Source organism: Danio aesculapii, chromosome 15 (assembly GCF_903798145.1).
Source record: "Danio aesculapii chromosome 15, fDanAes4.1, whole genome shotgun sequence".
Classification (NCBI taxonomy): Eukaryota; Metazoa; Chordata; class Actinopteri; order Cypriniformes; family Danionidae; genus Danio; species Danio aesculapii.
Genome location: NC_079449.1, coordinates 14,541,659 through 14,557,430, shown reverse-complemented (window position 1 = coordinate 14,557,430; position 15,772 = coordinate 14,541,659). Strand labels below are relative to the sequence as shown.

General features: G+C 34.4%; 1 protein-coding gene across 1 annotated transcript in view; it reads right to left on the bottom strand.

Moving 5' to 3' along the window:
- Nucleotides 1-15,772, bottom strand: part of agmo (alkylglycerol monooxygenase) — an 81,911-nt gene that overhangs the window by 2,418 nt on the left and 63,721 nt on the right. The window contains exons 11-12 of the mRNA XM_056474461.1: nucleotides 13,893-13,975; nucleotides 11,816-11,921 (exon numbers count right to left, since the gene is read on the bottom strand). Of these exons, the coding sequence (XP_056330436.1) occupies nucleotides 11,816-11,921; nucleotides 13,893-13,975 (189 nt within the window). The remainder of the gene's footprint in view (nucleotides 1-11,815; nucleotides 11,922-13,892; nucleotides 13,976-15,772) is intronic.

Here is a 15,772-nt window from a genome sequence, read left to right as displayed (position 1 = left end):
AAATAAAAGTAAAACTAATCTGAATGCAGTACTATAAATGTCGACTAGGTGGCGGGTCAAAACACAAGTGGCTAGATGCAACTGCACAACAATGATAGAGGTTTAAAAACATGTTTTGGCAGGCCGAATCTCGTTAAATTTTTGACGTCAGTTGCAGGACTGAGGGAGGAGGGGGGCGGGCCATAAATGGCCAGCGGGCCGGCAGTTTGGGCCCCCTCCTCTATATGGTTCAAAACTAAAGAGCCATTTAAAGAAGAAAGCATTTTTGCATCTAAAAACGCAAGACTTTTTTGTTTTTTGTTGTTGTTTTAATTCTCCTATGTCATGTTGGTGTTAAATAAAACAACTGTAATGGAAGCTTGCAGTGCTTGCCCCACCAAGTTCTTCTGATTGGTCCACTGCTTTGGAACTGACATTAATAAGCGGTACTGTGAGCCAAGGATTAAATTCTTTTAATTTTAAAAGAATATTAAAAATGTGGCACATCGTTTTACAGCAATTTGATCGGTTGTGGTAAAATGGCTACATTTAGGTAGTTTTTTTTTGTTCTAAAAAATAGAATGTGCTTTTACATTTAATCATTTATCAGACACTTTGACTCTGTTTACACTGTCAGGTTTTCATCCCAACTATGTCTGATTATTTTTTGGCTGTCCGTTAACACGTTCTTTGAATTGCGACCCATATCTGATTCATGTGTTTACACTTGCCATAAAATTCACACATGCGTAAAGGCGGGTTCTAGCATCTGTGCCACACTAGCCATGATGGAAGAAAATGTCTTGCTTTTAGCTCTGCGAAATATGTGCAGATCACCCAACTTTAAAATGATTTTGAGTCAGAGAAGGAGGGAAAGGTTTGTCATCGCAGCTTGCGCCTTTGGTTTATTCATGGTGTCCTCCACCATTCAGTGGAATTTGTGGGTACGAGAGAGATCTCAGGTCTGGTGGGAGCAAATTGTTGCAACTGACCACTTTCCTCCTCCATGTTTCCTGTGTTGTTGTTGTTTACCGCGTCGGCATCTCCACACACGCTTTTCCTTCTACGTCATTAAACCGCAGAGCAGTACCAGATTGTCGCAAGTTTAATGACGCACAAAACTATATGCCAGTTTACATGACAGTCGCATTCTCACATATCCGATTTATATCTGATTTATTTCCACATATGAAATAGGCCTGAAACGCGCAGAGGTAATTCGCAAAGCAAAAAGCAAGACAATTTCTTCTATCGTGGCTAGTGTGGCACAGATGGTAGAACCCGCCTTTACGCATGCGAGACTTCGTAAATTTGTATGGCAAGTGTAAACACATTAATCAGATATGGTCACAATTAAAAAGAACGTGCAAACGGACAGGCAAAAAAAATCAGATATAGGCAACAAATCGCAATTGGGCATCAAGACCTGGCAGTGTAAACGTGGCCTTTGTGATATTTCATGTTTGATGCGTTTGGAATAAAAATAACTCCTTATACAAGTATTTATCAGTAAAAAAATAAATAAAATAGACAATAAAATAGAAAAAAATTGAATTATTACTACAATGAGAATATAGTATGACCTGTACTGCCTTCATAGTCAATTTAATTAAAGTAAAATCATTTTAGGTGCTTCGGAATGCTTATGAATCACACAAAAGAATGACAAACTGGCACAAATTTCAATCAATCTGTCAAGATTTGCTCTCCGATTTTCCTTTGCAGATGCATTTTAAGTGAGAAACCAGATGAGATGTGTACGTTCTGATATAACATTTTTCCAGTCTTTTTACTGGTCTCAGCTGACCTCTAGTGCCTCTCTTTCCATCTTTCTCTTTCTGTCGCACATATAAAGAATTAATAAATACCAAATACACGTTAAGTGGCTAACAAGAGCAGAGAGTCAGGTCTCAAGAGAAGCTGCAGTTTTGGGTCAAACACAAACAGGGCTAAACCTCTGGGATGTACTGTATGAGCAGCGATGAGGCACTTTTAATTTGTATATTAACTGACAGTTTTCAGTTGTCGACACATAGGTAACACTCTGGTTATTAGTTAGCAATGATCCACCAGGAGCAAACCTGGGAAAAGTGTGTTACTTAAGCTTTAAGACAAAAAAAAGGTGTGTTATTTAAGCTACAGGATTAAAAAAAAACTAAACAAAAATGTGACTTTTAATCTCTCAGTTCTGACTTTCTCACAACTAAAGTGCTAGATGTAAATTTGGCATTGCAAGTAAAAGTTATTATAAGTTTTTTCTTTCTGAGTTTATTGTTCCAAATATTTTCTCACAGGTTAGGGGAAATGGGTATTTTTTCTTGCTACATGGATAAAAAAGTCAGAAACGTAAGATGTAAACTTTTAATTTTGAGACGAGGCTTGTCCACAATTCAGATTTTGAAAAACATCTAAATTAAGAATAATCAAATTGCAATTTCTCGCAGTTTAGGGAGAAAGTCTATTTTTTCTTGACATTCAGAGAAAATATTTACATAAATATTTCATTTAGAGAGAGAAAAAATATGTTTTTAATAATAAACTATCATAATTCTTTCCTTTTTAAAATCAAAATTCAGAATAATGAAATTGTTGTAAAAAGTTTATAGGTTCATTTGATCTGATTTGTTTACGTAAATCTGTGGTTCTGAACTGATTATAAACTGAAGTAAACATACCTAAAGTTATAAGTTCCTATTTTCAATATATGCTGCTCTTAAAATAAAAAACACTTTCCACAAAAACATTCATGGAGACGCAAAAGTGTTTTCAACATTTATAAAACAACGTTTCTAGACTACCTATGAAGACATAAAGCCTCATTCACACTACGAGTGAGTTGCAGCAGCAAAGCGACAAACTGCAAGCGGCAAAGCGAAAAGCGGAAAAATGACAAGCAAAAAAACGACAAATCGGTCAAAAAGCGGTCAAAGTGACAAGCGGCAACACGACAATGTGTAAACGACAAGCGACCGTTCATTTCAATGGAGAGTGAGCAACTTACGGCAACCTACATTAATGTGAGAGACAGTGACCGTTGGCGACCAGGTGGCATGTCGAGTGACGTGACAAAGTTGAGAATCCTTCAACTTTATGCAAATGAAGAGCGACTTTCTTGAGCGACAACCAATGGGAGGATCATAGAGCTCATGTGATCCTCTCTCAGCTTGCTCAGAGACTGGTTGCATTCTCTGTTCTGTAGACATGCACAGACCTGCGTTTGCAGCAGGTCACCACCCAGAGCGACAGGCATCTACAAAGTCGCTGCTAGTGTGAATGAGGCATAAAGCTTCTGAATGTTTCTATAACATTTCTAGAGGTTCATATGACACTGAATACTGGATTAATGCTGGAAAATCTGTTTTTCCATTAGATAAATAATAATAATCGCATTTTAAAGGGATTTTAAAGTATATTTTAAGCATTTTAGATATCCTTTCATAGTGTTTTTGATCTAATGAATAAAGTCTTGGTGAGCATTAAAAAAACTAAAACCCCAAACTTCCCCAAATATCCTAGCGGTACTGTATTTTAGCCATATATTTTATTACCTCAAAGCTAATGAAAAAACAGAAACTTTGAAGAAAAAAAACATTGCTCCCCAAAATATCACTCCTAAAGGACCTATCATACCTAAACAAATGTACATGTATATGAAACACACACACAAAGGAAAACACCTGTTGAACATGTAGATCTCTGGCCTATATGAGCAGGGTGGCAGTGGTGACCCATTACTGAAACCCCCTACAGTTTTTGGCAGTCAACAGAGCACTGATTCTCTGAGCGACTGAAGCCTGGTGCAGCGCTTTGATGCTGGGGTGAAGGGCGTCGTGTCGCCCTGTGTGACTCTCATTGGACTCTCTGTAAATCAGTTCAATGGGATTCCTGAGACAAGGGCCAAGATGGATGGGGCTCCAGGGGCTTGTAAGGCCCGATCTGTTGACCATGGCAGCCTGCTTAGCAACCTGACGCCACAGAGAGCTCTAGAATACATTAGCATTAGCTCTCTATTAGTCAAAAGTGATTATCTTTATGTTGTTACTGATTGACATTGTAACTACAGGGATTGTAGGGGACCTATTATGCAAAAATCACTTTTATCAGGGGTTTAAACACAGTTGTGTGGGAACAGTCTGTGAATATAACCAGCTTCTAATGGTAAAAATGTTATTTTTTACAAATCACACTTGATAAAAACAAGTCTGCAGAATCACTTTGATTGACATTCAATTTTTGTATGTGTCATCAGAATAAAGCCCTGCCTCCCTCTTTAGCATAGGATATTAGTCTTGTATTTGAATCTGCCACTATGCTGACACACAGGCATTTGTAGCTCTGCCTAGGTCAGCAGGATTCTGGCTAAAATGTGAATCACGATTGTTTTTTTGCTTAAATTCAAGATAACGATTTTCTCACAATTCTGTAGATGTAAAATAAAGGTCAATATTGGTAGGCTATTATTATTGTTAATTCTCAAACACATGGTAAAACAATAACAATAATAATAATAATAATAATAATAATAATAATAATAATAATAATAATAATAATAATAATAACAATAATAGGCCTATGTGTAGGTCTACTGTCGGTTAAAATGCAAAGTTTTGTATAGTCATTATGGTGGACTTGAACAGACTTTCAATATGTCCTGTTTGTTAATTCACAGTAAAATGATGGCATCAGAATGTAACTATTCATAATTCTGATGGTGAATTATTATATGTTTGAGACATGCTTGTCATCTGTCATTGACAGCATTATTAGACCATTTGTTTTCACTGGAAAAAGTGAGACATTTGTCATTATCACGTTCCTTCTTGTATTACATTCAACATTATATAGGCTAGTTATACTGACACAGTAAACATACATTTTCATTCAACCATTTTGTGTTGATTATGCAGGTTGTGTTCACTATAGTAGGCGTGATTGGTGTGCACGAGCGCGTTCTCGGTAGTCAAACAGCTCATAGTCGCCTCATGTGATTTCGCAGCTGCGAATACATCATTACATTTAGACAGAAATGACATTTCTGGCAGAATTATACCTTATAAATACAGTATGTGACACTTTTAACACCATTTGAAGGTGTCCATGTTGCTGTGAATACTTGTGCGTCCGCCTTTACTCTTCTCTCCTGACCTTGAAAATATAATTGGCTGAATCGTAGAAAAGCTGAATTAAGATCGTGTGTAGGGTCAAATCGAGATTGTGATTTTTTTTCCGATTAATCGTGCAGCCCAAGCTCCGCCCTCTTTTAAAAAGAGCACAATCTCTTCCGAATTTAAAGCGATAGTCACCAAACTGGCACAATTAGGATCAAAGCCTAAAAGGAGCAGTTTCAAAACATTACTTGTGGTGTTTTTTGAGCTGAAACTTCACATACACACTCTAGGGTCATCAGAGACTTAATTTACAACTTATAAAAAGGAGCATAATAGGATTCCCTTTATTCAGAGAATATTATCGTTCTTGTATTATAAATATCTTTAGTCAAAATACTTAGTAGGAGATCAGTAAGATAGATTTAGCCAATTAATTGTGCTTTTATTTATTGGGAATACCTTAAATTGACCAGATGTGAAATCTAAGACATTTACAATGCTACAAAAAATTTCTAGATCTAAACTAAAAAATTTTGTTATTTTGACATCTCTATTCCTGAAGGTTTTTGAAAAATCCTTATGATTTTCATAAAAGGATAAAAGGGATAGTTCACCCAAAAATTAACATTTACACACTATTTACTCCAACCGTTTATGAGTTTCTTTTATTATTATGTTGAACAGGAATACGAAGAAGATATTTTGAAGAAAGCTAAAAACCTGTAACCATCGACTTCCATAGTAGGAAAAACTAATACTGTGCAAGTTAATGGTTATGGCTTTCAAAATATCTTATTTTGTGTTCAAAAGAAGAAAGGTATAAATGTGTGAAGGGTGAGTAAATGTTGACAGAAGGTTCAGCTTTTGGTGATCTAGCCCTTTAAGATCACCAGAGATTATTGGGCTGGTTTAATTGTCTCAGCTAGCTACCAGTCAACTTGATGACTGAATTTGAGGATATTTGGAACTCTTTTGGTAGTTTTGTTAGTCAGGCCTAGCTAAACATACGGTGGCCGAGAGAGCTTAAAGTGCCACAATTTATGAAAACTCATGCAATTAAAAAAAATGCCAGCAAATGAAAAGATCATCATCTGTTTGACAGCACACGGTGGTGCAAAATCTCACAACGCAAACGCATTTAAAAATAAATATTTTGGAAGTCAATGGTTACAGGTTTTCATCTTTTTCAAAAAATATATATATATATTCTTCTGTGTTTATCAGTAAAAAGAAAGGAATAAAGGCTTAAAACAAGTAAAGAGTGAGTAAATGATAGATGGTCGCCTAATTTTACACAAAATGTTTAATAAACTTTTACATGTGGATATTTTTCTTACAAAATGCATGGATTCAGTAAAGGATCAATGCACTTTATTGGACTTCTTTTGGAATGCTGATAAAAAGCACTGGAAAAGCCCAGAATAATTATAAAGGTATCTGATTGGTTTAGCCTTTAGTAGGGCTGGGAGATAAATACATTTTATCGATTAACTCGAGTGTGCAGTTTACGTTATCTATGTTTCTATCCAAAGATGCTAATTAAATTTATGCCCAAAACAGGAATATCACATAAAAGATGTGCAAATAAAACAGCGTTTCAATAATACGAGTCAAAGAAAATAAAATTGCCACTTCCTGTTTAACTAGTGCCAAATGTCAACAGTAAAAATGGAATTTGCTGCAATAGGAGAAGATGTGTGAACATTTTCCTTATTTAATAAATGACTTGCGCCTCAGAAGACAGTATGTTGACACGCAATGAATGGGCGGTGGCGTTTGAATGCGTGTGGAGCACAGATGCTCCAGACAGTTCTAGTGGTAATTAATTATATAATAACACTAATATGAAATCAAATTTTGAGTGAACTTTCCCTTTAAGCAGCAAAACAGTTTAAATAACAATTATAACAATAACAATAATAATTCGGTATGTTTATTGCTTATTAATAACCAAGTTAGCATTTTAGTATATTTTCCAGTCACTTTCCTGATATTTCCCAGTCACTTTTCAGCTATGTTTTTTTTTTTTTAAGATTTACTTAAAGATTTGTATTCTTATATGTTATTGCTATTTATTACAACAACTATAAAATAGGGTTTTTGTTTCATAAGGTCTCAAAATATCATCTTGAGCTACATCTATTAATTTTAATTGGCCTGTATAGTTTTTTTCTGATTTTAAAAATGCAGACAGCTGTATAAATCACCAAGGTTTCATCTTAAACTCATCTTTAAGGTTTGACTAAAGAAAAAAAAAGCCACCAGCATCTTGGACAGCTTGAGGGGGAGTAAATTAATAGCACGTGTTCAGTACTATTTTAAACCTTGTATATACATAAATAATAATTTCCTATTCCCTAGCCATTCTTATGTGATGCTTTTCCTAGATAATCCAAACAATCTATAAAGCCAGACTCATAGTGTCACCTCAGAACTAACAGTGGAAAGCCTTGCGCCAAATCACTCGAAATACTCTAAAACTCTTCTTATCAGAGTGATTCAGGCCTGGGCTTCGAGCTGCTCTCCTGTGGTGTTTTGGAGGTGTCAGGTGCTGTGGAAAGATAAGCCAATGCTGACTGCTGCTGACTGCGGCTTTTGTGTCAACGCTGATCTTGATAATATTATCTTAACCTTTTCCTTCAAAAAAGTGGGGTGGGTCTTTGCAGCGGTGTAATTTTTGTTTCGCCCTTGAGAAATGAGGACGACAAATATCTGCTTTGATGGCTGGAAAAAAACACGGAATGGAAAAGACACATGCAGGAGTGAAAGAATATCATCTACTACCTGAAATTAGCAAAAGCGTGGATGAGGGTGGAACTGATATGACAATTTGAAGCACATTATATTCCCCTAATAATAGTTTTTGGTTCTCGTTTGGTTATTTTTTAAAGAACTAAATAATAAAGTATGTTGAACATTCTTTTTGGGTTTTTATTTTTACATAAAATAATGTTCGTTGAGTGGTGATTATGTTTAAATAACCTCAAAATAACGTATACTGAACATTTCCTCATGGTTACTTTTAGGTTATTACTTTTCAACATTATGGCAACATTATTTCATGTTTGCAAAGTAGCTCGTTTAATAATAAATGATTCAGAACGTTCCATCATGGTTATTTTTTTGCTATTTTGCAATCTTAAAATAACCTTCTCAGAATGTTCCCACATGTTATTCTAAGGTGTGTGGTCAGGTCAGGTGTGTTTTTTTTTTTACATTAAATTTTCATTACTTTAAACTACATTTTGGAATATTACATGATTGTAATTAGTGGGCACAGAATATAATAAAATAAATAAATTAGTCAAAAATGTGTAATAACTATGAGTAAATATAAAGTTTGCATTTAAAATTTAAAACAATAAAATAACAGATATGATATTTTTAATTATGAAGTATTTAAATTGAGAAGTGAAAAATGAGAATTTCCACCATTCTCCTTAAATATGATCTTATATTTTAAAGTCTAACTTCATATTTTTAAAACTCTAGACTCTAGTGTTGAAGTCATTATTATTTGGAGTTGAGGAAACATAATATCTGGGTGCACTGTGAAATAGAGTAAATTTTTTTTCTAACCCTAACATTAACAAAAAAAAATTCTTAATTAACCCTCTATGTCAGAGGTGCCCAAAGTAGGGCCCGAGGGCCAAAGTTGGCCCATGGTAACCTTTGGTTTGGTCCGTCATCCCATCTGAAAAGAGAGGGAGACTGATGGAGAGTTGGTTATGGCGAATGCCTTTGATAGAGATCGTCATTTAAAATTTAATGTATTTGTTTCTATGTTTAATTGAGGAGCTACAAAAAAAACAACTAAAATTAAATGTTTCATATGAATCAGACTTTTAAAATGTAAATACTGTCACTTGACAGATAGAGGACAATGCACAAGACATTGGTGAGAAAATAAATTACACTCTCTCATCATTTAATATGTTTAAAGCAACTTTTTCTAGTTATTTTTAAATAATAAGCAAACAAATGAGTAAATGTAATGTAATGCGGTTTTGTATATTTAACTTCGGTGCACAGCCCTCAATCAAGTTTGGTTTTTGGCCCTTTATGAGAAAAAGATTGGGCCCCCCCTGCTCTATGTGATGGTGCTTAGATTATTTTATGAATTGAAAATACATCTTCCGTACTGTTTATGCTACTCTGGGTCCCGTGCTTGATGATGTCAAAGTAAACATGTAAGACTAAACAGCCAGGTTATGGTTAATACAGGGTTTCTCCAGGTTTCACCAAGTCAAATTTAAGACTTTAAGACCATTATGAATGAAAGTTCAGACTTAAACATGGCTAAACGCTAAGGAATTTTTAAAATGGCCAGTATTAAAGACTTTTTCTTGTCCCATTAAAGAAAATCTAATCACAGTGCTCAGCATATATGAGTACACCCCATTTTGAAAATGAATATTTTTATCCATTTCTCAGTGAAGATGGATAATATATATTGGTGCATTTGAACAAAACAGATTTATGAAACAGATATATTTATTAAAATAGTATTTTATTCACTGAACATCTTTAGAGAGGGAAAGATAATACATTTAAATTCATGTGAAATGTTGCAAACAAAATTGCAAATCACAACACTTCAACAAAATTGCATATATTTTTTTATTTCTCTTGATATTTGCTATTTTTAGAAAATTTGTATTTAATATTTTTCCCAAACATATAAATTTGGGCTCCTAATTTTTAAACCATTATTGTAAGTTATTTTGTTAGATTAGCTCCAGATTTGGCTTCAGTACTAATTAAACTAATGTATATGCACAAATATAATATTGTAAAGCATCCTATAGAAAATATTAACTTAAATGAGAGATTTGTGGGGGGTGTACTCCTACACTTTTTAAACATAACTATTTTTAAACAACAAGTTTTAAAAAAATCGATAATAAATTAAATGTACTGTATGCACAACATGTCAGTGTCACCACCACAGTGGGTAACAGTTCAATATGACCACTACCACCATGTGTGCTGCCGCCGCAGGACTAAGGGATTAAGAAAATGTTTTTAAGTGTAGCAGCAGTTTGCGACTACGCCACCAGAGGGCACAAAGAGACCGAATGCGAACGAACAGAAAAATACAATAGCTGTAAATACCCTGCTACTTGTAAATGAAGATGAAATACTAAAACAAGCATAATAGTTCCTTCATAAATCAGTAAAAACTTATAAATAAAAAAATAAATAGCTATAAAAAAATAAAAGCTATAAATAAATGCAGAACTTTTAAACAAATGTTATTGTAATAAATATAATTAAACCATATTGACAAATAGAGTTAATAAATAAACCTTCTGTTTAAACCTTTATTGAGATGGATTGTTGGTGATTTGGTAGCTTTACATGGACATAGATAAGCCAAGACCTGTTTAAAATTATTTAAGACCTACAACACCATATTTCAGTGATTTTAAGATTTGTTTTAAGACCCTACAGACAATCCTATTGCTTTATAATAATATTATGTTATAATACCATTAAATAATGTTTGTATAACATTCTACAAACCAAAAACTAACATAAATAAAACTTTATCGCCTAACCGAAAACAAACCTAAAAAAAGAATGTTCTGCTATCCAAAAATTGTTAGCAGAGCAGCAACTGATAAAGTTTTTGATGGACTATAATGGCATTTCTTGCAAATAGACCAATGCAAAAGCAAAGGTGGAGTCTGAGGAAGCAAAACAAACCATGACGCTGCTTTAGCGTAAAAGTGTCCAGCACCTGAGCTTACAGATGCCTGCTCTCACAGTCAAATGAGCAATTCAGCTCTTGTGTAAATCTAATCAGTCTTCCACGGCGAGCCGCAGACGTGCTTAATTGATTCCAGAAGCGGTGCCTTTGCGTAAAGCTGTGATGGTGAGAAGTGGAAGGGATGGAGAGAGGTGGTGCGCTAATGAAAGGTCAGGCGAGATGCACGGCCCACGCTGCAAGTGCCAGAAACACACACAGCAATTTTATGGTCAATTGGGCCATGCATCTGGAGTCATACATCACTGAGGCGTACGGCGAGACCCAGTGCCAGATCTCAAAAACACACACATACAGTTAAAGTCAGAATTATTAGCCCTCCTGAATTATTAGCCCCCCTGTATATTTTTCCCACATTTTTTGTTTAACGGAGAGAAGGTTTCAACCCATTTCCAAACATAATAGTTTGAATAACTCTTTTCTGATGACTGATTTATTTTATCTTTGCCATGATGACAATGTATTCAGTTTAATGTGCATTTAAAGGCTTGTGTTACTTAGGTTAATTAGGCAAGTCATTGTATAACGGTGGTTTGTTCTGTAGACAAATCGAAAACAAATACTGCTAAAGGGGGCTAATAATATTGACCTTAAATCTAATTCAAAATTTTTTAAACTGCTTTTATTCTAGCCTAAATAAAACTTTCTCCAGAGGAAAAAAAAGATTATAGGAAATACTGTGATTCTGTTAAATATCATTTGGGAAATGTTTGAAAAAGTACATGCACACACACACTCAAACTTGCATGCAGTTAATACTTATACAATACTGTACAGCAATTTCTGTGATTCCAGCATGATAATCTGAGTGGAAAATCTGAATGCAGGCAAATCAGGATTTTTAAAAGGATGGTGTAAAATTTATCATGTTTTGAGAAGGAAAACATCTTGTGCTTCAGTGGAAGCTGGAGTTCTGTAATAGAGACAGTGGTAATGTGCATATGTCAGTCAAACTCACCTCCATTGGAAAAGCCAAAGCAGGCAACAGGGGCTTAATGTAACCAAACCGATGGAGGAGCATTATCAAAACACATCTCAGCATCTCCAGTTCGGCTGCATTAGACCTGAAAGAAAGGCACAATGATATATACAGTGCTCAGCATAACTGAGTACACCCCATTTTGAAAATGAATATTTTTTATCCATTTCTCAGTGAATATAGGCAATGTATTTTGGTGCATTTCAACAAAACAGATTTATTAAACAGATATATTTATGAAAATAATATTTTAGTCAACAAACATATTTAGAAAATGAAAGATAATACAATTTAATTCATGCAAAATATTGCAAAAAAAAATTAAAAATTATAAAATTACAAAATGTCAACAAAATTTTTCTAATTTTTAGCTTTTCTTGATTTTTCCTCTTTTTTAATTTTATATTTAATATTTTTCTATAACATAAATTTGGGTGTACTACTTTTTGAACCGTTATCGTAAGTTATTTTGTTAGATAAGCTCCAGATTTGGCTTCAGTACTGGCTAATCTAATGTATATGCACAAATATAATATTGTATAGCTTCCTATTAAAAATATGAATTGAAAAGAGAGATTTGTGAGGGGTGTGCATATACGCTGAACACTGTATATAGTAGTTTATGCATTTTTTATCAATTAGTTTTTATTTATTTATTTTTATAAATAATGGCTAGTTTCCACTGACTGGTACAGTACGGTACGGGTCACCTTTATAAGGCTTGCTTTTCCACTACCAAGGGTACCCTTTTGGTGGGCGTGGTGTATGACGTCGACGTCATTTTTGCTCGAGAAAATGTCTACAGTAAAGCTGTACGGGTCGCTCACATATCATATGAAAAGCACTTCTCACAACACAGATGCTTTATACACATAAAAAACTTCTGTATAAATGTTTATTTTTAACTTTTCTATGAACATGAGTTGATTATAACTGCAGATCAATGACCAATGCGAAATAGCCTACTGTAATGTCTGCGATTATATAATATAAATAAATGCAACATTTATGAACACATACAGACCCTTACAGTCTCCGATATGTTACCAACTACAGAAGAACTACACACAGTATACATTTAGTCCTTATTTAGGTTCAAAAACAACACAAAATATAGTCCACAGTCAGTGCAAACCTCTCATCTGTGTCTGCAATCTTCAGCAGCACGTGTAGCCTCTTGTTAGAAAATAATTCCATCACTCTGTATTCATTAGTCCAAAAGGCGATGGCCTTTAAACAGACTGGCTCATGAAAAAACTACAGGGCACAGGGTAGAATCTGCTCTTCTTTTTGGCTTTGTGGCTGTTCCTCAAGATGACGGCAAGGTTTGTTTGAGCCCGGATCAACCATGGCTCGTTATTATATGTATATTTAATGACATCACTCTCAGCTATGTATTTTAAACATGGCGGTTCCTTTGTTTTCATTCTGGCTTGTTGCGTAAGCGAATGACGTAAGCGAATGACTTCTCTGTAAACCAACAGTGTTCAGCTGCACGTCTAGCTCCGCCTTTTTGTACTATTTCTCGTGTTTGGTACCCTTTTCGAAAGGGTGCCGAAAAGTGGTACGGTACAGTTCGGTTCAGTACATAAAAGCTTACCGAAGCGAGCCGTACCGTACCACTCAGTGGAAACGGGCCATAAGTTGCTTTGGGTTCAAGCATAACATAAACATTTAAAAATCTAAATTTATCAAAAAATAAATAAAACACAATAAAAATACAAAACAATAAAATAGATAAAATAAGATAAAATAAAGAAAATTAATAAACACTCAAAATAATAATAATAAAAATAATTATTAGTTATAAAATAAAATAAATTACTGTATCAAAGTGTGCCTCTGAAAATATTTTAATATCCTGATTCAGCGCTCAAGACATACTGTAATCCTTATCATAAATGTTGAAATTAAATAAGATATAAATAAATGTGTGTAAAAAATGTGTATATTTTTAAGTTAAAAGTTATTAAAAACCTTATTTAAACGTAAAATTCATTTGTGTATGAGTGTGCGTGCATGTGTGTGTGTGTGTAAATAAATGAAGGAACTATACCTCTGATCAATCAGGAAGCCCAGAGAGGTCAGAGAAAGCAGTACGTATGCAGTCAAGAGAATAACCGTCAATTCAGAAAGTATCTGCAGGCAAGGGATACACTTATGAGACTATACTGTATATATATATATATATATATATATATATATATATATATATATATATATATATATATATATATATATATATATATATATTGTTCCACTAAACTCTGACAAATTCATGTTTAAGAAAGAAGCACTGATTGTGTACCCTAATAACGATTTTGGATATGATTTGAAAATATATCTGAATGTCTTACAGATCCATGACTAACCATTAAAGTATCATCATCAGTTTTTCTGAATTGGCACACCTCTACAGTATATATGGATATACACTGAAATCATAACCTAGGGATAATTTTCTGTTAATAAAAGGAATGATCTTAATGAGTTTTTTTGACCTTCTAACCCACTAAACTGAGCACTGGTTAAGTCAGGTGAGTGACCTCATAACGTCTTTGATATGACACCAGCGAACAATTATCAACTCTTTCCTTCACGACAGCAGACAGAAAGCAGATGCCACAGCTCAACCCTGAAGCACTGGCTCATTTTTCAAAAATTAAGGAAAAAATCTATTTTGAGTGGCTAATTTTTAAACCCTTTCCATATCCAGTTTCAACAATAACAGAGCAAGAGGGCAGAGGAGGAAAATAAAGAGGAAAACCATCTTCCAATTTGTATTTCAGCACAGATGATGTCACTGAAGGATTGCCAGTAAAATGGTGTTTTCCTTCTTTCTGACCTTACATTAAGTGCTGTTGAATCACTCATCAATGCATTCGATACACATTTTTATATTACATTATTTTAGCATTTATTTATGCATTTTTATTTGTTTATTCTGTTGAACACAAAGGGAAATCTTTTGAAGAAAGTTGGAATCCTGTAACTATCGACTTTTACAGTAGGAAAATCAAATATTATGGAAATCAGTGGTTACATGTTTTCAGCTTTCTTCAAAATATCTTCTGTTGGTTTAAAGAAATAAAACAGGTTTTAAACAAGTAAAGAGTAAGTAAATTATTACATAATTTTGGGTTTCGGTTAAACTACTCACTTAATTTGATGTGTGTGAGCTCAACCATTCTCACTGGCAGAGCTGTGATAAAACTAAACACTATTGACTGTATTTTCTAAAGGGGAGGGGCTACAATATGTACCATCCTGTCTTCATGTAAAAATGCAACATTGAAAAGAATTTCATGGGGCCTTTAAATAAAGTTCCTTTAAGGAAAGTCATTTCACTTGGCAGTTATCTTTGAAATCATGTCAAGTCATATCATGTCTTTAGTTTCATTTCTTAACATCCAAATTACATCAGTCCAAGTCCCTCCCCCAGAGTATTGTCAGTCTATAGCGATCAATGATTGGCTCCTGTACTCGAAGGTGTGTTTTTTTTTTTGTTTACCATATAGCGATTGATGATTGGCTCCTGTATTAGAAGGCGGGGTTACACTTTTCCCCATTCCAAAAGATACGACATGTCTTGTGTATTCTACCAATGAGCTTAAAATCACCAAGAGGCGACACTCAACATTCCATTGCAACAGCAGTGCCAAGCGATTCCGCCATATATATATATCCTTTTTGGGGGGGATGAACAGTGTACAGTGTTACATTGTCTATTTACAAGTCTGAAGGCCTCAGTATTTTCCTTGGAAAATGCGATTGATGCAAAAGGAAGCTTTTCCTGGGGCTGAACATTTCTATTAGTTCCTGGACCACCAACCAAATGTTTTATTGGATGGTGGAGCAAAGAATAAGGGATTCAGGAGACACTTCTCAACTAAGGGAGCACCACAGAGGTAGGAATCACAGGAAAACAGGCTGTTT